The 26,132-nt window shown below is 40.4% G+C and overlaps 2 protein-coding genes across 4 annotated transcripts in view; one reads left to right on the top strand and one right to left on the bottom strand.

Annotated features, from left to right (window-relative positions):
* Positions 1 to 21,064, top strand: part of Sox102F (transcription factor Sox102F) — a 282,412-nt gene extending 261,348 nt beyond the window's left edge. For all 3 annotated transcript variants that reach the window (XM_026819705.1, XM_026819708.1, XM_018037149.2), the window contains 6 exons: positions 14,499 to 14,783; positions 15,966 to 16,335; positions 17,533 to 17,754; positions 18,052 to 18,099; positions 18,258 to 18,410; positions 18,628 to 21,064. In XM_026819705.1, the coding sequence (XP_026675506.1) occupies positions 14,499 to 14,783; positions 15,966 to 16,335; positions 17,533 to 17,754; positions 18,052 to 18,099; positions 18,258 to 18,410; positions 18,628 to 19,118 (1,569 nt within the window). In that variant the 3' untranslated portion in view covers positions 19,119 to 21,064. The remainder of the gene's footprint in view (positions 1 to 14,498; positions 14,784 to 15,965; positions 16,336 to 17,532; positions 17,755 to 18,051; positions 18,100 to 18,257; positions 18,411 to 18,627) is intronic.
* Positions 21,065 to 24,234: 3,170 nt separating this feature from the next.
* Positions 24,235 to 26,126, bottom strand: Polr3C (RNA polymerase III subunit C). The gene is made up of 7 exons (XM_018037123.2): positions 26,117 to 26,126; positions 25,920 to 26,050; positions 25,602 to 25,845; positions 25,330 to 25,538; positions 25,085 to 25,238; positions 24,648 to 25,008; positions 24,235 to 24,580 (listed from the first exon to the last, which is right to left on the bottom strand). The coding sequence occupies exons 2-7, from the start codon at positions 26,002 to 26,004 to the stop codon at positions 24,446 to 24,448; spliced, it is 1,188 nt and encodes a 395-aa protein (XP_017892612.2). The 5' UTR covers positions 26,005 to 26,050; positions 26,117 to 26,126; the 3' UTR covers positions 24,235 to 24,445.
* Between the last annotated feature and the right edge of the window lie 6 nt (positions 26,127 to 26,132).

Raw genomic sequence — 26,132 nt, forward strand, 5'->3', positions numbered from 1 at the left:
GGTAAAAATAATAAGAGGAGAACACAGTTGAAGCAGAATCTTTGTCGCCAATTATAGAATATTCCACGCTTCGCGTTTCTCTTCGTTTTCTTATTATTCTTGTTTCCCTCCGTTTTTTAGAAATGAAAAAAAAAAGAATCTCTCGCGATCGTTGCATCGGTTCGACGAAACGAAAAAATGAAACGAAGAGTTCGTGAAAAGCGTCGACACAATATCTCCGTGCTGCGCCATTACCGCGCTGTTTCCATTATTTTATTGTCTCCCCTGAACGGTTCGCTCTTCCCTTTTCCTTTTTTCCATCCGATTGAAAAGAAAAGGTTCGAAGAGATTCGCGGAACGTTGAAATGCGCGCGTCTCTGCGGCGCTCGACGTTCTTATCTAGGGTGACGTCCCCATGCTCGCTCGCGACACGGATTGTTAACTGAATCTGGCAGCCGGCATTGTTTCAACAGAGAGAATCGCGAGCACAACAGTGCTCTATTGTATTCCCAGTCGCGTTCATTCAGCTTTTTCTTCCTCTTCGTTGATCGCATTTTTTTTTTGTTCTTCGTGTCCACAATACTATGATCCGTCAGCGAGGCGCGAGTTTGGTACAAGTGTCGGCTCAAAAAATTTTTTCGCTTTAAGGATAGTGTCGCATATAGAGTTAAAAGATGTTATTCAAGTTAATTGATTAAATTCTGTTACACCTACGTATGCAATCTCCATTCTTAAATTTAGTTAAAAGTTACTTCTCTCTCTCTTTCTCTGATTGAGATGCGTCCATTAAAGACTATCGCTGCGCTGTTCTTTTCGTGTCGGTGGTTGAACCATTGCATGGTGGATATTTTCGTGTCGGTGCATCATTTATCGAAGGTATCAGTCGGTTTCCAGTTCTGTTGCTCGCGAGGCCGCAAGCACCTCACCGCCGCCGCGCAGCAGCGACGAGGGATAATGTGTGTTTCGGCCGCGGTGCCGAGAATAGTTCAAAGTAAATAGCATGCCGTGAGTGGTGCCCTCTAATCTTCTTCTTCTCCTTACCACGGGGGATATTCCGATTGCATTATGACCGGCCAGATACACCACTTCTCCAAAGGGATACTCGACCGTGCCTGATGTAACGTACACGCGGCGTACTCACAAGAGGACGGCTGCTAAGAACGATGCTGTGCGTCGCGTCGCGTCGATGGAATAGGCGTTCGTGTGCTCTTTGTTGTACAACAGAACGAGCTTCTTGAGATATGGTTTTCGAATATAGTTTAACACAGCCACGTCGATATGATTTGTTGGCAAGACTACAAATGTGCACTTTTTTCGTTAATGCTATACGTAAGTTTTCCAATCTTTTAAAATCTTGTTAGTAATCAATAATTATTTTTACCATTGGACACATGAACGACTAACTCCATAAGAGAGAGAGAGAGAGGGAAAATTTAAGAATCGCGACCGAGTATGGTGGAAGTTAAAAGGATTCGGATTCGGAGTATTATACGTAGCATAGGAGCGCGTATGATAGATAGGCTAATAATAAAGCGGATGCGAATAGATGATGTTTCTCGTTTTCATCCGTTTGCTAATGCTCTCTTTAGACTCCGGCTTGAAATTCTCTATCTAAACTCGCTCTTTAGACTCACTCGTCACCCACTGTTCGCCCTTAAGAATCTCGCGTGTGCACATGCATATTCAAAGCCGTAATTTACCTGCATTGATACTCGGACTCATTCTTGAAACTACCAGCGCCGCACTTCATCTCTGAAAATTTTCTTATCGTTGTTCCTCGCGGCTGTGTAATTTCAAGCATATTTTATTGTGAGAACTTCTCCGCCATAATTTATAACGTGCGTGTGGGCCGTTACCGATTGTATGAAATATGTATAAAACCTACGCGAAGCGTTAAATTATATTAAATGACAACTTTGTAAGAATAAATAGGATATTTTTCAAGCTTTAGTATTACTAAAAATTGTAAATGGTTCATTTCTGATATAAAATGTAGAGTCACACCTACACGTGTACCTATTCTGTATTCACGTAAAACCATTGTAAAATATATATCTGATTTCCATAGATTTTCATTGGTTTATATTTACGGCTGATTCCCAAGCGTAGTAAGTCGTAGGTTTATTATTTTTAAAATTGATTTTTCTATGTAAACTGCGTGAATGGTATGAAGATTGGAAACCAGTAAAGTGTTTTATCCTATTCGACTCTACATTCGTAGCACGAAGCGTGAACGCATAGCGAGGCTATCGTTTGCGAGAAAAATCGAATCCTGTTTGTTAATTAATGCCGGTTGTTCCAGCGCGAACAGAGAAATCCAAGTTGAATTTATCGATTTGCTTCTAGAAAAAATTCGACGTCGACGCATAGTGCAGATACCTTTATTCGTGCCTAGCTGGCTTTACAAGATCCGCGAGCAGGTATTTCATACGTTATACCTACGTTACACGTACACGGGGAAATAATATACCGCAGTTGGTTGCAAGGTTAACACGGATGCGATTAAAGTAATCGGCTGTGGAATCGATAAGGCGTGGCTTATTTAGGAAGTGATAATTGCAATATTTATGAGAGGTTCTCGCAGACAACACGGGCGGTTAACATTGCCGTTGAATATTACTTAGTTGCGAAACCAGCTTGGTCTTATCTGAACCGATAAGGAAATATTTCCTGTGTTATTGATTGCAGCTGAATCTTTAAATTCGTATTTCATGCAGTGCAATTAACGAGCTGAAGAATATTCAGGAAAGGAACAAAAGGAGTTTTCGTCGTTCATAAAAATACAGGATTATATTATACACCCAATAAGTTATTATTAGTACCATATAGAATTAATAAAAAAAATTTTGAATTATACATTCTACTTATTTCCTTTTTAATGATTAAGTAACTGTCACAATAAAATTACTTTAATTAATATAAATTAAAATATTCGCCTGGTTAACTACTTGCAATGCCTCGGTAAGTTGGCGAGGCGAAACCAGCAGAATCACTGAAACTGTTTGTATGTACACTGGGCATGCATTGAGTGTGGTTATACTTGTATCTTGGACGGCGACCCCGAGGAAAACCGCGAGAGAACGGGCAACGGTAGTAAGAATTCCAGTGCGCGCGGATGTGAATGAGCTCCGCAGCTGCTACATTCCTGTGTGCCATCGCCGGCCCGTAGTTTTTCTTCTTTTATTTACGTTCCTCCTTCAATATTTTAGCCGCGAGCGCACACCACCCGATGAGGGAGAGAGGGACGCGCGTCCGTCAGATTTTTCCTCGGCCCGCGTCCAAAATCTTCCTCCTCGCATCCCTTATTCTTGTCGCTGTGCCGCGCAAATTTTTCGTCGGCTTCGTTCTACTCGTTGTCAGGCTAACACCTGCTAATCGTTTTAGCACTTCAGCTTTATCTGCGCTTCCAACGTCGTCGTTAGTATAAATTAATGTTTGTTAATGCACTCGATGTCAACTAGAAGGGAGGTTCTAGCTGCGTTTTAGTGAGGTTTCGCTGGAATTCGTGGCATTTTTAGTAGATTTTGAGTAGAACCAGTAAGCAAGAATGTTTACCAAAATTTCTTCCTTTCACATAAGCTTTACATGCACATACTAATTTTTACCCGAGGCTATTCAAGCAAAGAGCACTGTATATACATGTATAATGGACTTCATAGAATTAGAAACGAGCAAGCCAAAGGAGTTCATTTGCAACATTCGCGAAAGTGGGAAAGCGCCTGCAGAAGATTTCACGTTCTGTCGCTGTACACACAAGTCCGAGGTCGATCGGTCTGTTTAGATAATTCAAGTGTAATTCAAGCGGCTCGAGGGGCAATTAAAGAGCGCTATTCCTAAACAAGTACGCACCGCGGATCGCCGCAATGCTTCCCGCTGCCTGTCAGGATACGGATTTCAATTCACGCGAATTTCTGGTTTACCTCGTATCGTCCGAATCTTTACTTCGGTTCTCACGTTCCGACGGCGAGTCCACGGGAAACGAGCGCGTGCGCCGAAATAAATATTGCATATTCCGGTACGGATGCACCGCGCCGAAACGCGACTCGTATTCGGTTTACGACACATGACAAGTGGTTCCATCCGTGAGACACAATACATCTCAAATCGTTGGGATCGGATTACTCTGTTAGACACGTAAGATACTATGGAGACTATATTATAGTTCTACTTAAATCATTCGATGTACTACTGAAAGGGAATATAATTATCTGCAATCAGATCACGCATTCGATATCCTAATTCGATAAAGAAATTAAATAAAAGTCTTGACACTAAGCAAAATGTTTGTGAAAGCCACTCTATAGACGTACGTATCTTCTGCCAAATCTAAAGCACTCGATAAACGATCGTCATAATTCGATCCTTTATAAAGTTGCTCAACTTCAAACGTAAAGATACAATTACCCCATGCAATCGAACGTAGTCGAGCAAAAAAAGTCCGCGGTACTCTAAACGCATCAATTAAGATCGCGAGGCATGATACAATTGAGCGCAAGTAGAAGAGCCTACAGTACGCTGCTCCGCAGTCGATTAACCGATCGCTCGACTCAATCAGTCGAACAGATACCTATCCAGTTCTCAAGCATTCCCTCGGAGCACTGTCTCAACCGGCCTGGATGTTAATTCTCATGTCTACCTACGTTCGCAGCATCCGTAGTTACGTACTGCTGCGGCAATCGCAATTCACACACTCAGTTCTCCCTTTCTGTTGCGAGATCGAAAATCAAGGAGACTTTTCATAATAATCAATTTCTGAATAATAATCGTAGTTACATGAAACTATGCGAGTCGTAGTTATGGAATAGCAATAAATATCCCAGGATCGGGCACGCGACTCTCCCTGTGGGTTACGCAGGAAAAAGTGGCTGGCTGGCATACAAAGAAGAGCCCGAAAAGCGTCGCGGATCGATGAATTAGAATCGCGGTTTACAGTGATGCGATGGGGAGAGGGCCCACCCCGTGACACGTGCATCCCGCGCATTATTCTCTTCCTCGAGTGGCGATCCCCGGAGTTCTCTCTGTTCCTCGGTGGAGAAGTAGGCTCTCTCACCGCACCGCACCGCACCGTTGCGGAGAATTATTGGTAAAGAACGGGCCGTGGAACAGAGAGAAGCGACTACATTGAGGGACTGTCGGGGGGTGGATGCCAAAGAATAAAAAGAGGAACCTCGGTGGTGCCCTGCGACTTCATTCTCGCAGCTGCACGGCCACAACACATATAAAATTAATTAAAGTCGGCGGAGCCCAAGGGGCTGTTTATTGTACCTCTCCCTTAGGCAAGGAGCTCCGCAGCGGGGTGAAGGCTACGAGGTGGTGATGACGATGGTGGTGGTAGTGGAAGCATGATATTGTAGTGTTTCCCAGCGTCCTGTTTCTCCTCCTGCGTACTCTTTCCCCTCGTTTCCCACTATTCTTCGACCGTTCCTCCATCCGATCTCTCGCGCTTACCTCTCCGCCTCGTGTACCGCCGGTGGTCGCTCAAGTGGCGAGAGCAAAGCTTGCCTTGTTAGGAATTAATCACTTTCTAGGTACCAACGATGAGGGTCACGGCATCTCCCCGCCGTTGTTTTAATTGTAAGCAAATTAACGGGATACGTACACTTCGGTATAACCTGTGGCGCGAATGTAAAAGATCAGTTTTATTATGCAAAAATAATAAACGGTGGTGATCGATTGATTAATTTCTGAAGATTTTGTCGTCATTTATCCAGTTACGCTTACATAATAATTTATGAGAAGAACAATTAACGAGCTCGTTCGAATTAGACAGTGAACGTTGGCTGGGACGATGTACTATCTAAAACAGTACTATTGGGACTAAGCTGAGGGGATTAACAGATCTCTACTTTGTCTTCGTTAGAAGGGTGTTAGCGGCTCGGTTCCTCGACTTTTGAACGACGTCACAAGTGACCCAATCTGTAATGATCTCGTTGCACGAACAGTTGTTTTCGGATGTGACTTAAGTTACTTGGAAACAGTAGGGTAGTGGGTAAACGAGGAACAACAGGAAGAATTTAATGATGGAAGGGAAATTCTCCTGTTAAGTCTTCTTGAGCTATTTCTTAAATAGAAATTCCTCTTAGTCTGACTTCTATACATTTCTGGGCCGTTACGCTCTTAAAACAAACAAACGAGAAATACAACAAATTAAGCAAGCACATAGTAGCCAAATAATAACGCAAGGATTCTTCTTTTCGGCCTTGAACGATTATTTTAGATTTGAAAGGTTATTTTTAACGAGAGACTATATTATCCTAAATAGCGCTGCCTAATACTATAGTACAATAATTCTCCTGACTGATGCCAAGTCAGACATGAATAATTCATATTCAACAAACATACGCAATTTCTGCGTGCAAATACCTCTTTGACAAATCACCACGCATCAAAAATATATTACCCAAGGAGTTACTACTTATAAGTAGATCCGTAATTATTTTTCACCATATTCGAGTATAAAGATGTAACATTCTCGTTTTTATCGGGTTTATATAGTTACCCATTTGAAATAAATATTTTTTTGAACGAACTCGCGAGAAACGCGTTTCAACGATTGCAAACGTGGTGACAACGAGTACACGTCACCAATCGGGGCGTCGAATTGACAGGGTGGTGATCTGACGTGCGGAAAGAACAACGTCAACGAAAGGTGTAGGATCGTCTCCTCGAGGAGGGGCGAGCGTTGACGCCGCGAGGGCAACGATATGACGAAGACCGAAAAAAAAGTAGGATAAGTCTGTTGAAAAGGGGTTCGGGTGCGGAAAAGTGTCTGAGATGGATCGCGACAAGGGGAGGAAAGGATAGAGAAAGAAACGAGAGAAAAGCAACGAACGGAGATAATCCAGAAGAAAGTGTAGAAGGAAGAGGCGACGAAGAGGTAGAAGCAACGATAGCAACTGTTCAGTTGGCGAAGGTGACGGGGTTGCTTTAGTCGCGTCCCGACATCCCCCAGTCCCACGGGAGCAACGTCCGTCGTTCCACGTACGACGGATCCTTGCAGAAAGAGCTCCAGGGTAGAGATAAGAAGCCAAAGACAATAATCCTACTGACAGTTGGCTCATCGTCGCGACTTATTTCGGTCGTTGCACGTCTCGAGCTTTCAGCCGTTAAGAGGAACATGCTCCTCGATGTCAACCGTGCGCCTTCATCGCGGCATCCGGATCTTTAATGTCGTTAATGCAGCCCGCAGTCTCTTCCGGGACCGTAATGCGAGTGTGGGAGCAACAGCAACGACGGTTCAGAAGCATGGACAGTCGATGAATAAAACAAGAGAGTGCAACTCGTCTAGAACATCCTAAGGAAACATAAAGCTCGGCATTGTAAACAGATAAGTAAGCTGATGCCATCTTGTCCAGCAGAACTGCTTGAAGCGAGAATTTCCTGGTTTAATGCCTTCAACGAAACGTTGCAGTAATTAGACATTTCTTTTTGTTACAATAAAATAGATCGAAGATCGAAAGGGATGAAAATGACTAGGTCTAAGATTCGATTCAATTTCTGCGGATATTACGCGAGTTTACATAGACATAGTTTTTTCCTATTACATAAGATAGGACTGATAACTCCTTCGCTCTGTTGAACCATATTCAACCTCGTGATCAACAATCACAAACACGCATAAATGTTTAGTAAGTGCTGTGCAAGCGCTGACAAACGCTGATTTTATGTGCGAAGCGTCGATGTCTAGTGTGCGAACGTCGCTCGAACACGTTCCGCTGTCGGCCACAGTACTCGTGTCAGCTCGCATCGGACATGGGACGCGTGGACAGGGAATCGTAAAAGATAAGCGAACGCGATGTTGGATAGCGAATAAAACGGAGTGCGCGGTTTAAAGCGATGAAATCGGCGTGCTTATAAAGTATTCGCGGCGCTGTTAATGTCGACCACGGTGTTTGCTGTACACGCTGAGCACACGATAACTTTATTCGCCCTAACGTGTGGTCCATATCGCGTGCTCTCTGCTTTATAATGCGAGTAAAGTGATCACAAAGACAGAATTTTAAGATCATATTTGTATTTTATATTGCGCTAGTTGTCAAGTCTTCATATTCAAATGATGATTAATCAAGATTAATGAGAAGGTAATCTTAATTAGAAAATAATAGATATATTATTAAAATTCGGTACTGATTCTAACTGGAGTATATGTTACTAAATGCAGCTTTTACGTTTCGACAAATCTTTGTTTATGAAGGAATTTGCACGGTTCATTGATACATTCTGTAGATGAATTATGGACTTGCCGTACAGGCGGCGTACGTTTCCGAAAACGTAAATATTATTTCATGCTATGCCGGCTCATTTAGCCCTTGCGTCACCAGTTAGAAAACTCAAAAACGTATTGAAGAAGAATCTCCGTCTTTTCAAAGAGAATTTATCACGAAAAAGGAAAAAGGAATGTAGAATAAAATCTTAACTTCCTTTTTTCTTGTTGTTATTTATTACAGACCCTAGGAATTAACAATCTTTTACTACTGATCTTCAGTAAGTTAGAATGGCGTTCAAATGTTCATTAATTTTCTCAAGAGAATCATAAACCCGTCCAGCCTCGTACCCATATCTAATCCGTTCAAAGTATGTTCTCCAGACTTAATCACAATCGACCGAATGCGATGACGCGCCAAATGAAACAACGTCGTCTTTGTGGGTTTCACTTGAAAGACGCGTGTATCCGCGCTGGTCGCAGCGTAATAGAAACAGGGGTCGTTCATACGTATAATATTGTAGTCGACCCAGGCTTTTCCCGGTGCAAAGGGAATTATTAATATTATCGCTTTCAAGAAACTGACCCCGGAGTAGTCGTTTCGCAGCACGCCGGTGATCGTGCAATTTGTTTATCCGCCGATGGGGAATATCAAAAGGATTAGAGGCGGCGGAATAGATAATAAACATCGGCCAATAAAGTCGCCCGAAAATATCCCGGTTGCAACGTATCTGCCTGTACGGGCTTCTACGTGTGTGCTCACGCGATCTCTCTCTCTCTCTCTCGCTCTCTCTTTCTCTTCCTTCTGTGATCTATGATTATGGATTCGGCGATGTCGATACCAAATGTATAGCCTTCTGACGCGTGCTCCCGCCGTTTCTCAGAACCAAAAAAAGATCGACGGGAAGCCCGCGTTTGTAGAAGATGAGCCGTTTGCGTCGTTTATGTGATTGGCTTCCAACAAACTCTTTGTTGTTGGATGTTGCTCGGTCAAAGGATTGGAGTGACGACTGATTTGAATGAGAGGGACTTGAATAGTAGATATATGGCTCAGAGAAGTAGAATTGGTGACAGTTCAGAATGACAGTTTTGGTACTGTAGTCCAACATAATACACTGTACAGCACATTACTATGTAATTAGTGTAATAATAACATAAAATATTATTGAAATGATTAGTTATACAGAAATCATAATGTGATAATAAAGTAACGAAAACGTTGCAAGCTGATTGTAATTGACTCCATATAATTATTATGAATTTCGATTATTTATAAGATTTATTATGATGAAGAAATTATTGCGTTCGACGTATAATGATGCGCATTGCGCAATTGAGGGACACGTAAATATGAATCATCTTGCAAAGATGAAATATAATTTAGAAATGGCAATAATATTAGGCCATAAATACGACTCCTTTTAATTCAACAATATTGAAAAATACTTCCTTTAAAGTCTATGATATAAGGCAGCATAAATTCCTATATCCCGACCTTATCCACAGAAACCTGACTAAAGCTCAGCTTTCCCTGTTCGCCTCGTCATAAAGAATCATCGAGGGTGCTCGGAAGTCCCTGGCAATAACGCGCAACCATCCACGTTCTCCTGTTCCCCGGATGGAAAAGCCTCGGCCACGAAAATACCACTTCCGGTTGCCCTAGATTCCGAATTCACAAGTTTCATTACGGAGCATCGGCCGGCTACGATAGAAGCGAGCGGGCGAATCCCGTTCAAAGCAGTCCATAATTTATGTATCCCCAGGCTACCCCTGCGTGTCGTCGAATTCTGGCTTCGCTCTTTTAAAATTCCATTAAGAGTGCAGACCAACGGCTTTTCTTTGTCGCCGCACGCTCTTTCTCTCTGTTCGCCGCTCGCTCGTTTCGCACTGCATATTTTACGAGATGAATCCGTTTCGTTTCCCGTTCGTTTCTCGATCGATCCGCGTGACAATATTAGAAACCGAACGGGAACGCATTCATACGAGGGATGAATGAGAGGGAGAAACAAAAAAGGGAGGGAATTCGGGTACATCGCGGCACGGACACCGTACCTTCGATTCAGCTTTCAGCTGGGTTGTATGCAAGCTACTGTGTTGGCTGGTCCCGTCGTAATTTTAGACAGTGCCACAGTGACAGTCTTTATAACGCACGTGAAGTATGAACCGCTTCCGGTGGATCTACGTCATCCCCGTGCATGTCCCCCTGCACTCCAGTGGCTCCGATTCTAAATGTAGATTCAAATTTCGTGGCCTTTAGCCTTCGTCTTTCGTTACCGGCCGGCCGCGAGTGCAACGAAGGATCATGCCATGCGACACGTTTTCTCTCGTCGACTTTGCCAAACATAATAATATAAAACAATTTTCGACTTTCTCTGATATTAGCCACGTTTAAAAAAGAAAACGATATTAATTAACTCGACAAATGAGTATTCAAAATCAACGTTACTCTTGACCATTTTGCATCACTTTCTGATATCTTTATAGTGATATGAATTTGATAAGAAGCACCGGAATATGCTATGCTTATTTAGCGTTAAGTAAATTTATTTATAAATTCCCTTTTAAATGAATAATAAGAAAATTATAACATACAATTATTGACTTAAAAAATGTTAACAAACCTCCCCTCTGTAAAGTACAGTTGTTACTATGCATCACACAATTACTCTCATAAATTGGTGTGACGTGATATTAGGTTTGATAGGAGAGAGGGAACGGCAGAGATAACCGGCAGAAGAGCGATTATGGGGGTAGGTATGTTTCGGTAATTGCGCGGCTAAGTTTAGGCCGGTGCAGTTGGCGTCAATGCGCGGATGCATATTCAGAACGGGGCTCCTCATATTCTTATGCTCACTTACACGAACTGGCGCGCGCGTCCCTTCCATGTGTACGTGAATGTGAATGGAACTTGCTGGCACCCCGCCTGTTTATATTTAGCCACTGTGGGCGGTATAGCTGTCATGGATACGTATCTTCGGCATAACTGAACTTTGCAAATGAATAATGAAGTTCCATTCGGCCGTAGTGCCGTTATGCTGATTATAGCGCGCGCACGGTTAGAATGGTGGTCCCGAAATTGCACGCTCGTATATTGTCCGACATCGGGCATTGTTCGCATGGTTCCCGTGTCGTCGCACTGGCGAAGATCACGACCACGTCGACGGATTCGTTAATGAACTCCGGTTTGCCATTCTTCCGTCGACTTCCACGTCCAATTGTGAAAAATCTTGCTGATCTAATCGTCATCGACAACCGTGGATCATGTGTGAACAGAGAGAAGCATGGAAAAAAACTAATTGTGCGGCCGGTTCTTCATGCGATCTCCGCGTTGTTCTTTTTTTTTTGCGACGCACACAACACAGCAATTAGAGCCGCAGCGAGAATAATTAACTCTAACGAGTGCATTTCCATACAGCGGCCGTTTAATGTGCGGATGAAGTTAATGTAAATGAATATTGTAGAGTCGATGTTGATACTCTAGAGACAATGCAGCCTAAACATTACTATTGGATATCAGCATTTTTCTGTTAAGATTGTTTTTTAGTTGACTGTTTTTCTTGCGCATTTATGAACTACATTTCACGGACATCTTAAATTGAGCAGCGAACAATTTTTTCGTTTTACAAAAGAAAAAAACGAGATCGTTGAAAGGAATCGAGATTTATTATCCAAGAAAAGATGCCTTTATGAATATTCATCATTGTAAGAATGCGAGTAGTGATATTTCTTGGTTGTTTCACCAGTTTTTCATGCCATGATATTTTTAGAAGCGCACACCCTTACGAAGTGGCTCAGCTCAGTTCATTCACGAAGCGGCCTCAAGAAAACTGGTGACTCGACTTTTAAGCTATGATAAACATCTGTCTCGATACATTTTGATTCAACGTGACAATTAGATTTTTATTCCTCCACTCATATTAAATGTTAACAAAACAATGATTTATTTTCATCGAACCAGGAAAAATGAACGTTGAATCCTGAACAAAAATTAACATTAAACGCTTCTTATTCACTTTAAAAAGCAACGCCCTGTTATTTCCCTCGCGAGGAATACGAATAGTTTTATTCAACAAAACCGCATGTCCTGCGGCGATCGTAAATCAGCAAGTCCGCGATCTCACATTGAGCGTCGTAGATTAATAATCACGCGTGGAAAGGCGAGCAGCGGAGTATGAGAAAGACACAGGAGCGCCTAATATCGCGCATGTGTGACGTTTCAGCTGGTGCCCAGGCTGGATGAATAAACGTCTTCCTTATCGTCTAAAATAGACTTTAAACTTCAGGCATATCTGGACCACAGCCAGGTCGTAGAAAAGTACAATGATATTAGCCATGTTGAGTTGTTACACCGGCGCGGTGGTTACTCGAGGGCATCACGCTGAAAACTTGTCGCCTTGAATTAATAGCAGCAACTAGTAACTTGCTCTGACTAATGAACGAAGTTGGAAAAGAAATATTCCATTCGGCTCGAACAGTGGCCACCTTAACCTTTGCCACTGAGAGAGGCGTGTATTCGCGTCCCAGTTCTGCAAGAAAACGGTCGTTGATGTATTCACAAAAACTGTCAGAGAAAATAGTCTCGCAGAAACGAGACACAGTAAAGTAAATGATAAATGATTTATGTGATTATTGTGTTAATAATCTATTACGTACATATTGATCGCTTAAATACTCTTGCGAATAATAAAAACCAATTTCCTGTAACTCGTTTGAATATTTTAATATTGGTACATCAAATATCGTTCAGCACTTTTCTTGATATTTCTGTTTATTTTAGTTACTCATTAAAATCCAACGAAGCAAATCAAAACCAAATTTTGTCTGGAATTCATATAACTCACTTCACCCACGTACACCCTCGCCTGTTCTTACACTGCATTTCACTATTTATTTAATTATATTATTTCACTAAAATTTGTTTGTATTCTTCGATATTTACACGTTATCCAATCTAACGTTCGACAAATCGCGACGACTTAAATTGACCTGTGATACACCGCTAAAAATATAATAATGTCGGGCAACAAAAACCTCAAATAATTCGACTACATGCCACGAACAGAATTAACCAGTTTCTATTGTACTGATTGTGCAACTAATAATCGTGGACTAATCGAAACGGCCAGTCTGGTTACGTGTTTAAGATCGCACGTTTATAGTTCTTCACGCGCATTCAATGCAAATCGTCGGAACAATACGTCAAAACTCGATCATCAGGGACGCGCGTGGAAAAGAAGAATTAAGCGTGAGTCAATTATACTCGGCCGCAAATTAAATAACGCGCACAATGCATGGAATGTTCATAAATACGAGTAGCACGTTTCGTTCAACTAAAAGGTTAAATCCGGCAGACTTCCACCGACTCGCGTTATCACGTTACGATAATATCTAGTATATTTCTTTTAACGCATACCTCGTTACGTTTGGTTTCCGTTTGACGCGGCAGATAACTGGTAATTAGAGTTTAATATACGTGCATATGCTTTTTATTACACTTTCTAGGAAAATCTAGTTTAAAACTGGTTCTCTGGTCGTTGGTGTTCACATGAAAAAAGCCGTTTTCGTCCCGATCTCTGCGGGAAATCTATCGGTTAAACTAAGCTGTTTAATTTCTGACAGCAAGTAAATTGTTGACTTTATGTCTTTGTTAATATCACCAGGAAGTTCGCGTTATAACGCGCTTTTCTCCGTATTAGTATAACGGTGTGGTCATTAGCGATGATCTGGTATAAGTTCTATGGTAATATAGCGCCTCGTTGCGCGTTCAAACAAGTTTTCACCAGTATTTCAATAAAAATTAATAGTAGATATCACGATCCAAGAATAATAGACATACATAATACACGTCGTTCGCTTTCATCTCCTTTGTGATAAACAATATCCAATTGGGTTGGAATTCATATGCATAATTTTTAATAATTTTTATATTGAGAAGCTCCATAATTAATCTCTAAATGTTTACACGCACAAATCAATGTCGCTCCAAATTCAAATACGATTCATGGTATCCTTCTTTTGTTTCTTTAACTTTTCTGAACGAAATTCGTTTCCTTGAAATTCTTACAAAAGAAATCCTATCCAAAGAATAAAGTCACCCACGCGTCTAACAATTTCCATAAATTCAACGTGACACTGCACTGTTTTTGTGATTCCAAGAAAAGCAGAAAATGAGCGTGTACCGAGCACCAGCCAACGTTGGCTTCCATTCTTTACAAACCGAAATAAAAGGAAAAGAGAAAAATGTTATTCTTTGTTTTTTGCCCGCGACACAACGGGGTTCATCATCCCTCTAATTGTTCATCCCATGGCTTTGCAGTCGTATCCTGCGCATATGACCGTCGACTCGCAGAAGCAAATCGAGATACAGCGGCTACAAACGGAGCACTTGAAGCGGCAGCAAGAGCACATCATGCAGCACAGCATTCAGGAGTTACAAGCTCAGATGACAAAGAGCCAGCTGAGCATGTCGGGGCCGCAATCCTTGATGTTCCTGCCATTTCTCGAACAACTCAGAGGGTTGCCAGTGCAATCGCCTATGCCGCCACCGCCGGCTACGTCGACGTCAACCACCACCAACAAACATATCAATTCGATCGCTAACGTACGTAGACCTATTGTCGCCTGCAATCCCAATATCCCTGCTTTCAACGTTTAACATTGATTAAAATCGTCTGCAATCGACTACGCGTCTCTGATGTCTTGACATTTTTATAGTTATTCATTCGTTCGAATTAAAAATTTATCGCGACATAGGTGGCGCCACTAACAAGGAAACTGTAAAAACTGCGTAAAGAGAAAGATTTGGAGTAGGGGAAGATTCATAGAATTTGATACAATTTTTTTTCTTGTATATCTTCGCCAACCATTTAAGAACTGAGATAAAAATTTATGCCCAGTGTTTGAACCGACAAACATTTAGGAATGAATAATAAATAAAAAATGAAATATGTTAGTACTAAAAAACTACAAAAACCACCGTTTTTTATTAGGCATATAAAGAGAACAGTGCATACAAAAGAGGTTGATTTTCCGTTTTTAACCTTCAGAAATAAGAGGAATTAGAGCTATTCACAATCACCCCAGGAGGGGTTAAATCTGAATAGGAAGAATTTTATATTTTATTATAATTTTCGTTTTATCATTATACATATATTATTACGTGTTCAAAAGAGTCACAAGATTAGTAATCAAAAATTGAAATATAAATAGAAGCTGATTTTATAATAATTTAGTTTCATTTAGGTGTTTGCCATCTTCCTGTACGCAGTAAAAACTTATACAGGATAGACATAATTACGGATGAAATGCGACTATGATGGATTTTATCTTTTATTTTTAGAAGTATATATGATAATTTTGGCGGCTGCGTCAAAGTTCTTGCTACATATCCGTCACAGAGTACTACGAATTATGTTTCCTCCGTTATGTATCCTTTAATCGCACGTACATAACAGGATGAACTTTCACACAAGCTAATAAATTAATCATCGGTAAATGCACGGATTTAATTAAATGTTCATAAAAATGAATGCAAATAACTTTTTCTAGTAATTCCAGTTTGTCCTACTCCAGAATCACTTTAATTTAAGCGTTCTTTTTTAAAGACATTAGTGGTGAATAATATCATAAGTGATGAATAATGTATAAATGCTTGATTCGAGTAAAACGTGAAATTGTTATTTTCAAAATTACCATACTTCGTGGAACGGTCAATATTGTGCACAAGAAATGAAAAGATAAACAAGGAATATTCGTTGACTAATCATTATTAATAACATTTTAGATGATCAGTAGCCACCGGGAAGGACCGAGTTGGGCAACTGCGCACCTTACGCAGATGTCCACGCAGATGGAGAAAGAGGCATCCCCGACGCCGATTTCATCTGCGGTGGCACCCACTGCTCCTCCTCTACAAGATCTCGACGCACCTTTAAACCTTACCAAACCAAAATCCTCCTCGTCAGGGGCTACGGCATCCTCCTCGTCGCCTGGAAGTGATTCCCACTCGACCGGGGCCGGAAGCGGCGGTCAACAGGAGCAACCCCTCGCTGCGACCGCGCCAAAACTCTTTCCACCCGGTTTACCGATGCCGCGGAATTATTTAACAACCCTGCCTTACGGATCGGGGGGCCTGCCACCGCATCTATCTCCGAGTAAGTATTATTTTCATATACATTCAGAAACATTATTAAATACATGCGTATAATGTAACAGAAAACTAATATGCAGTCGTGGACACAATACTAGAAGAGTTACTATGTGACGTGTAAATAAATTTTATTTATTGTCCACTACCGCCTTTCATGGTAAAAGATATGTTCATACTGTAAAAAACTGCGCAACGAACCAACTTTTCATTATTTAGAAATAGAGTAATCGATCAACATTAGAGTCAATTAACAGAACCAAACAACAATCATTTAAAATTTATAAAGCAAAACAGTATATAATTAACCGGCATTAGATTACTTTATGAGTATAATCGGTTGCTTTGATCAGTGTTACTTCAATAATCAGCTCAACATGGAGGAGATAGAAGTCATAATAAATTCCGTCATTAAATGCGCGGACTCTTGTAGAAATTCCGATTCGTCGCACGAATGTGGAATAAATACCTGTTCTCGTCGTATCCTGCAGTGCACGCAATGCAGCCGGTCGTTTCTGGTCCTTCGAAACGCAACATAGTGTAGGGAGAAGCTAGACCGCAGACTCGATTTGAAAATAAGAAACTAATCAATACTCCACAGAATATAAGTACACACGATCAAGAACGTACGGTTAATTATCTTCGAGTATGCGTGCCTTTACCTGATTGTTCGCGATTGACTTTTTCGTCTCTTTTAAACGAAGAAAACCTGTTCCTTTACGCGGCCGGTTTTTGCTTTCGGTTAAAGCACAGCCAGCGATGCGTAACGCGATTCTAAGATAAGAATCGGTACACTGCGTACCCTCGGATAAGATTGAGAAGGAAAAAAGAAAGAGGAGACTGAGGAAGATGCAAGCTCGCGAATTCCGTGAGCTGTCACATATTATAATATCAGATTGCTGAGTAAAATGCATCCGTTCGTCGACATTTCTACAGATACTTTAAGAAAACGGAAAACTTCGTCATTAAGCACTTATAAATAAGAATATACATACATATCTATAATATGTATATGTCAGTACAGTAAATGGAAGATCTTACATAATAAAACAGAAGCTATCGATCACAGTATATTCTTTCTTGTACGTACAAATATGTATGCTAACGTTATGTTGATAACACAAATATACGTGATAACGTTAGTCGCACACCTCGAATATTTTGTTGCCTCATTACTTATCTCGTTTATGAATCGTCATTACAGTGGGTAAGGTAATGGCCAAAGACGAAGTTGCTGGACCTGGAGGTTCCGTGGCAGCTGCAGCGGTCGCTGCCGTTGAAAAACACTTCGCGATGCATGGCATTTACGCGATACCACCGAGCGCTGCGATGCCCCCGTCGCCGCAGACTCAACGACCGATGAAGCACTCAAGTTCCCGAGAAGAGGCTGCGCAAGAGGAACAGGATTATCTCTCGACGCCTCATAGTAAATATATTTTATTTTTTTTTAAATAATTCTCTTACTACAATTTACATAACATAGGTACACGTATGTACTTAAGATTATGGGGTTCATATCAGAAGTATTGCGTTAATTTCTTTCTTTTTACATCGACGTATAACCAGTTCTGCGTATAAATACGTAAATGTCGTAACTATTGTATAGACTCAGTTGCATTTCAATCATGAATAGACTTAGTTTCGTACCATTTCTTAAAATAATCTACAGATCTAATATTAGCCGTTGCAAATTATAACAAGAGGTGATATTCTGAAATTACAGTGTGGCGGGAACCGGGTTACAAGGTACCGGAAGACATAACGGAGAAAGGTAAGCAGTCTTTTGACGAGCCAACGAGGCTGACGTTTACGCTTTTGTTTCAACGAGCACCAGGTGATGCTCACGAAATTAGATTCGCTTCTCACGGGAGGAAGCCGAGCGACCGAGACACCGTTGACATCTAACACGTTCTTCTCTCTGTTGTTCAGCTAAAATGGTGAGGCAGCAGAAGAGGGAGGGTGAGAACAAGCCACATATCAAACGGCCTATGAACGCGTTCATGGTATGGGCCAAGGACGAGCGTAGAAAAATTCTGAAAGCTTGCCCGGATATGCATAATTCAAACATTTCAAAAATACTCGGTAAGTACACGTACTTTGTTTCCTTACTTTCCGTAGAATTACAGTAGACTATAACGTGGTTAATACGTCACGCGATATATGAATTCGCGTCATCGGAAATCATGTTTTGCGAGAAGTTTTCTCCTCTAAGAGTAAGAATTCGCGTCGTACGGGAGTCTACTGTATAGCTAAAAAATTGGTCAGTTAATTTTTAATCATGTTAATTTCTCCTCTACAGGCGCTCGATGGAAAGCGATGTCGAACTCCGAGAAGCAACCGTACTACGAGGAACAATCCCGACTGTCGAAGCTTCACATGGAAAAGCACCCGGATTACAGGTACAGGCCGCGACCGAAGCGGACCTGTATCGTGGACGGCAAGAAGATGCGGATTTCCGAGTACAAGTCGCTGATGCGGCAACGGCGGCAAGAAATGAGGCAGCTCTGGTGTCGCGACAGCGGACCCGAAATGAGTTTCCTGTCTCCGGTCGGCTCGGACATGAGCTCTCAACACCATCCAGGATCGGGAGCCGGACCGTCGGCAAAACCATCTGTGTCGCCCCCGGCCACCATGCTAAACGGCGGCGGAGCCGGCCCGAGTTCGGATCATCCATCCTTTTACTACCCGCAAGACAGCCTATCGCCTACGGATATGATGAATTTCTCGCCGGAGAACTCCGGTTCGATCGGTGGCTATGACGCCAGTCCACGGCATCACGACGAGGATTGAACCGCGGCTCCGGGTCAGCCGCTATGGCCGCCCGGAGCATCATCGTCATCAACGTCAACGTCGCGACTCAGCCACGAATTATTCTGGTAAAATGTCTCCGAACTCTGGTGGTTCAACGTGTACTAGTTTACGCCGTGTGAACAACGTATAGAGTCGTCGGGTATGAACGTTCTCCAAGAGTGATCGAGCGTTTCGAAGCCTCGCTCATTGAGGTTGTGATATACTAATCGATTCAATTCTGTGCCATCGTACAACGCGTAGAGGCCCCGAGTACTGGTTCTTTGAATACCGTCGTCGTGTCGTCTAACGTAATCGTTACGACGCTCGGAGCTCGAGCACGCAAGTAAGGAATCGTGCGCATCCATGGACCACACGAAGTTTAAACTTTAGAACAGTGCGATGATATGAGCAGGTCGACCACTTCCTTCATTGCCTGTTACGTGCGACTAACTGTTCGGAGAACATCAGTGAACATCAGCGGGGTTGATAGCGGCAGACGAGGTTGATCGTTTCCTGCTTAGTTATATTATTACCGAAGTGACGAAATGAGATCGATAGACCTTTAGTCCACGATGGGCAAAAGAATAAACACAGCGACTGCACGAACGGATTCGATGTCTACCGCGTTAGTGTAATCAAAATCAAGACGGCGAAATCTACGATGATAAGGTCTGATCGTCATTGAGTAACATTCTAGGTAATGATATACAGGCGTATGAATAGAATTCTCAAGAAGTTAACGACTCGCGTGTAAAAACGCATGCCGGTATCCATCCCGCGAGTGTCTTCCGTATGCGGGAACGATATGAAAGTGGGAGAGAGAGAGAGAGAGAGAGAGAACGATAGGATTATACATAAATAAATAAAATGAATAAATATAAATATAAAAAATATATATATACATATTATATATATATATACATACCTGATTTTTCGTAAGACTGCCATGTGTCACGTGTACGCGCGCGCCAGGAGGATTGATCCGATGCAATCAGCAGCGCAGATGGTTGATCGAGCTTGGTTTGAAATTGTGTGTCGAACACACCGCGCGGAGACGTTCGCGACACGTACATATTTCGGATGTGCACGTGCGAGTGTGTGTACGAAAATTAAAATACGGTGAGAGCGGCCAAAAAGTCTTGTTCCTATTCCTTCTAGTGTGTGTGTATGTGTGCATGCGTGTGCCTCTCTGATGATACACCATTCCGATTGGTCGTGTCGATACGCGAGAATATGAATGCACAAAATTACGCAATGAAATTTAAACGCGAAAAGAGAAGACGAGGGAACGAAAAAGAGAAAGCCACGCTGTCCGTTTGTCTCGCACATCTTCAAGTATTTGAAACAAACGTTATTAGATCGTATGTAATGTATCCCACGTTCACGGTGGACACTCAATTTTTTCTGCATTCTCATGCAATCGGTCGCTGATACATCCTGTATGCCGCAGGAGCTCTAAGAAGAAAAGGTTCGAATCCTGTATTCCGTCACGCGATTCGTGCGCTCGAGTCGTAATGTGTGTTGATCACTTGGTTTCACGTCTAAAACACACGTACTTGTACTTATAGTATTTTTTGCAATTAATTTATGGGCACTAACATTAACGATGATTAGCCGACAGCAAGAAGACGGAATGAATTTACGGCGGAATGGGAGCGAGCGTGAAACAGACCAGGCGAAGAGAATTTTTCGATTGTTTCTTTTTTTTTTTAATAAAGAAGAAACCAAGTTTAAAGAGAAGTACACTGTTTCGAAAGGGAAGGAAGTATGTATGTGCGCGTAGGTGTGTGTGCGTATAGAAAGAATGGAATTATGAATTAAAAGAGAGAGTGGCACGCGTGACATCAATTTTTAGTACAATGTTACTGTATAAAATTACGGACGGGGGAATTAGCGTTATTTATTGTAAACGATGTAAACGAACGAATAATCAAATTCTAATACGACGTTGTGTTTTTTGTTTCTCGATGTTTCCGGACACATACGCTGTTACGTTTTTACTCTCCGTTTTTCTTCCTTCGAGTACGTGCAAGCTTCGTGAGAGCACGATAAATCTGACGGATCGATCAAAGAATCAAATTAACCGTTGTTTATCGAGGTGTTAAAAATGAATGTTATCGGAAAAGAATAAACTGAGCAGAAATAAAGTATATTAAAAAGTGTAGGGTGCAAAGTCTCGTACGTAGTTTGTAAAACAAAAATCGAAAAAAAGAAAGGAAATGATCGGGAGCTCGTTGTGATAATATTTATGTGCCAAATAGCGTTTTCTTGGATCGGAAGTGGTAGGCGACAGAACCTCCCATCCGGTTTCCTGGTCGGCAGAGTTGGCTCGACGTGAAAAACTCGATAACTTCTACGTCTCCTTTTTTCACCGTTTTTCCTTTTCTCTTCTTTTGTTATTTATAATCAGTGCAATTCTATACAAGGTACCTAATTTTATAAAGAGAGCCAGTATCCTCGATATATCTGCGCCCGCGTTTCGTCCGGGTGCTTCTCGAATACATCGCGGTCGGCGGCAGATAGGATAGCTTAATGTTGATAATAATTTATTTTATGTATATACATAGATTTGTACAACTGCGTTGGCGATACATTAGTCGAAACGAAAGAGAGTATACGTGTAGAAGAACGGATGAGCGAAAGGCAGAGAGGAAGAAAAGCCGACCCGACGTAATGAAAAGTGTCAATACTATTGAATGTACAGTGTAACTATATTGTGATGTATCTTACATAGCGCTATATATTACATGTAATTTACTCGAGAACACGTAGATTTAACGAAATGTTAAAAATGCGATGCATATTCTTATTTTCATTTTGGTCATTATTATGTTTATTATATCTCCTTAATATTTTTATTGTCTGGTTAGTTTTATTTAATACTATTACTAGTATGATTATTATCATTAATGTTATAGTATTTCTCTTCTTTTTTTAAATGATTTACTACATAATAGCAATAGAGATTGTTACGTGCCAGTTCAAATGACAACGGCGACACGAAGTTCGTTGATCGTTTGCGTGCTCGAATACTCAGAAGGTTTTCAGTGTCGTATCGTTCACGCAACAAAAAGATTAGAATTTTTTTACATTACGCTTATATTGAAGTAATAGTTTTTTCTTATCACGTTCTGAAATATCAAAATGTGCACTTGCATTAAATATTTCTCCATTTCTTTTTAAATAATTGAATTTCTCAAATTATTCTTTTCAATATGCTTTCTCCCGCCAATTTCATCCCCAAAGAGCAGATCAGCCTTATTCATTTGAATATTTAATTAATCGACATATCAATCAAACGTTCATTGTGGAAGATACATAGCCACTTTACATATCTTTCCTTATTGTGCCATATTTATAATCTTCCACGACAATTTGCATTTTTCTCCGATCTTTTTCTGTCTTATTTCAGCTGAGATTTCTCGAAATGCCTACAAATACCTAGTTAAAAACTTGGCTCGTGTCACCATCGTCAAATTCTCATCGATTCCCTCAACACTTTAGGAACAATCTCAGTTTTGCATTCCATGGACTGCGATCGCGCGATCGAACGTTTAGTTTTTCTCATTAAAAGTAGAAGGAAAAAAAGCAATTCATTGATAATGCTCGATTCTAAGTAATTCTACTTCCATTTTCTTTTATTTGTCTTACTTTTTTTTGTATATAGATTCGACGATAATCTCAAAGCACTCGCTGTAAACTTATCGGTCTTTGAAAGAAAGGAAAATGCAACCAGTGCGAATGCAAACTGTAAGGATAGTAAATTGTAAAATTAATACATTACTAATACTAATAATATACTTAACGTAATGAAGAAAAAAAGATGAACACTAACATCCAATCTCAATATTCCAAGAATTCACTTCATTTACATGTACGTTGTTGTTAATGGTATGAAAAAAAATATAATAAAATAACGCTTTATCGAAATTCAACCATAGTTTTAGGTCTACAACGTTATTTCTAGAAGAAACTTGTATGTACGTGCAGTGTATATAGTTCATGTTCATGCAGTAATCGTGTAAATGAGAAACGAATACGAGAAGAGAGTATGGACGCCTGTGTGCGCGGATACCCGAAAATTCGAGTCGGTCTCGGGTCGGGAATATTTTTCGTGTTCGAGCGGAATCCCAAAAGTTTGTCAAGCACATTATTTTGTTCGGATGCCAGTAATTTCCGGACCCGAACATCAACTCGGGACTCGAATTTGACTTGAGACTCAAAACTGATTTCGCTAGCCGTCACTGCATTTTGATTACACATTATAACATATGAAAACACTTTCAAAAATCTGCGGATGTACTGACGGCTCCCGAATCATGTTTCGAGTCCCGAATTGAATTCGGGTCTCGAGTAATGTGCTTGTCAAACTTTGGAAATATCGCCCGACCTGACCCAATCCGAGACTCGCCCAAAATTTTCGAATACCCGCACACTATATGTATACATATGTGTTGAGAGGAAGAAAAGAGTATAAAATCAGTCAAATGCATGTTTGGATGCGATTACAGGCTCACTCGTCTTATCACTACTCGCGACAGACTGTAGTACATTTTATTATCAATTGGTATCAATAATAATTGGCGTGCAATCAAATTACGTATATTTAATAGCAGCGAAACTTCATTGATAATGCTGCGCACTTCAAATTTTAATTACTTATAAGTAACATCCCGAAATGAAATCATAGTTTAGGTCGCGGTAGTCTTGAGACGAACGTACAAAAGCACATGATAGGAATTAAGGGAAAATCATACTTGGAAGTAAAACGTACGGTAATAACCGACACACCAAAAAGCGATGGTCTCCAGTCTTTACATACCGTAATTGAATTATGTTTTAGCTAATTGTATAAATAGCACTTGCAGCGTTCGACTTATTTACTGAAGTATAAGGCACCTTGAGCTGGCTGTGATTCATAACTCTAATAATTTGTTTCTAATGGACTAACATATACATTCATATTGCATAGATCAAAAGGTATAATTACAATTACGCGAAAGTGTTTGTGTCACTGGTAGAATGTTCAAAAGGTGTGTACTCCAAGATCATTTTCCCTGATAGATAGTGACATCAATTGCACTGTATCACATAGAGAACAGCACTATTATAAACATAGGTATATGATTATATTTATTATAATAATTTGAAAGTTAGGTATTCTTTGTTGTTTGTATTTTACAAGCGTAACCATTATTATACATAAATAAATAACTATATAAATGAACGAAACTTCATGTACTTTTTTCGGGACATCGTGCAGCACAGAAGTATGCACCATTATTCAGAAATAGTACCATGATACATCTACAAAGAAATATCTTTATTCAATGATAACGTAAATACATCATCAAAAGGAATAAAGTATCGTCTATCTGCAATTCAGTCATCCCCAGTTTCTTAATCGTATTTTGAACTTTTTCCAATTGTTGCTTTTCAGATGGTGTCATCATATCTGCGATCTGTAAACAATTATTTTACTATCGTACGTACAATTGCTTTTGATATAGTAATGAATATTATATCCACCTCAGCTAATTGCTCCTCAGTAGCACCGTGTTCTTTCAGGTTACTCGTAAGAGTTTGCATTCGCAATTGTTTATCGATCATGCGTTTATTACTACTTATTTCATACTCCCGCCTTTGCATAGTATTGTACAATGCATGATAACAATGTTCCACTTCCATACGAATGACCAAATTCAAATCGATATGAAATAGAAAGAATGTCTTTATCGGCGCTGCTGACACACCAGCTTTCTTTATTTCCTGCATTTGCAGATAATTCTCTTGTAATAAAGTGTACGTGAGATGTTTAGCCTCTTTTGCAGGAATCATAGCTAATTGCTGGATTTGTTCCTGCTCAATATACTTCCTGTCACGTACTAATCTATTCAGTAAAACGAGAGTTTAGCTTCACTTAAGTTTTGATAAAGTCCTGCAAAACATAATGTTTTTCCTTATACCTGAAGATTCTAGCTGCCTTTGAACCAAATCGCTCCATTACAATATTGTCTAATGTCGTCCATGCTAACTGAGTAAAAGCTTCCTTCATGTTAACGCTATACTGACCACCTCCAGAGTCTCCTACTCGTTTCAAAAACTGACTAGTATCCTCTTCTAAAATGATATATTTCTTTAAACATAATGCAACATTTTCTATAATATGAAACTTTTTACGAAACCTTTTCTATAGACCTATTGTCCATACCAATAAGACGTAAATATTGATCAAGATGTTGCGCAAGTAGAGGATAATTCACTTTTTTAATTGCGTCTCTTATTTCTGTAAACGGTATCGGATTCGATGTATGTGCCCATGATGCTGTCCGCAAGTACATAAGAAATAGTAACTGCCTCATCAATTCTGCTGCATTTTCGTCAAGTCTTTTACGCATAGCTGATACAATAATTTCATCCCTATAGATTACATTGCAAATTGCTGATATGTTTTATCATCATTATACGTTTTATAAATCTTACCTAAGATCTTGATTAATTCGATCAAAGTTTACTGTCCAATATATTTTACTGTCTCCAGCATCACTATCCACTCCTTCCAGTCTTTTAGTAATGGCAGTTAAGTTTAAGTCTGGTACTGTGAAATCAGGTTTCTCAGCTGATCTTCTCTCTGCTGATTCTGTATACAAGCTACGCATCAAAAATTGGTTTTTGACTAACAATTCAAATGTATCTTTTAAATCAGATACTGATGGTTGCATGTCAGCTAAAAATATGATTAATTCATACAAATACGTTTGACTAATTATCGTAATGACTGTAAAATATGAATTTACGTACAAGGTGATTGTTCTATTCTTTTATATGTCCTGATAATTATTTCAGAAGCTGTTATATACCCATGTTTTAGAACTTGTTCTAACATAATTTCACCTTCTTTCTCACACGCCTTTTTCACGAAGAGTATATACCTATTAAAATCAAAATATTATATTCTTTATATGTACAAAAAGATTAAAAATGTTGTCAAGTATTACCTTGGATAACGAAGCA

Source organism: Ceratina calcarata, unplaced genomic scaffold, assembly GCF_001652005.2.
Source record: "Ceratina calcarata isolate Rehan_Ccalc_2016 unplaced genomic scaffold, ASM165200v1 scaffold107, whole genome shotgun sequence".
Classification (NCBI taxonomy): domain Eukaryota; kingdom Metazoa; phylum Arthropoda; class Insecta; order Hymenoptera; family Apidae; genus Ceratina; species Ceratina calcarata.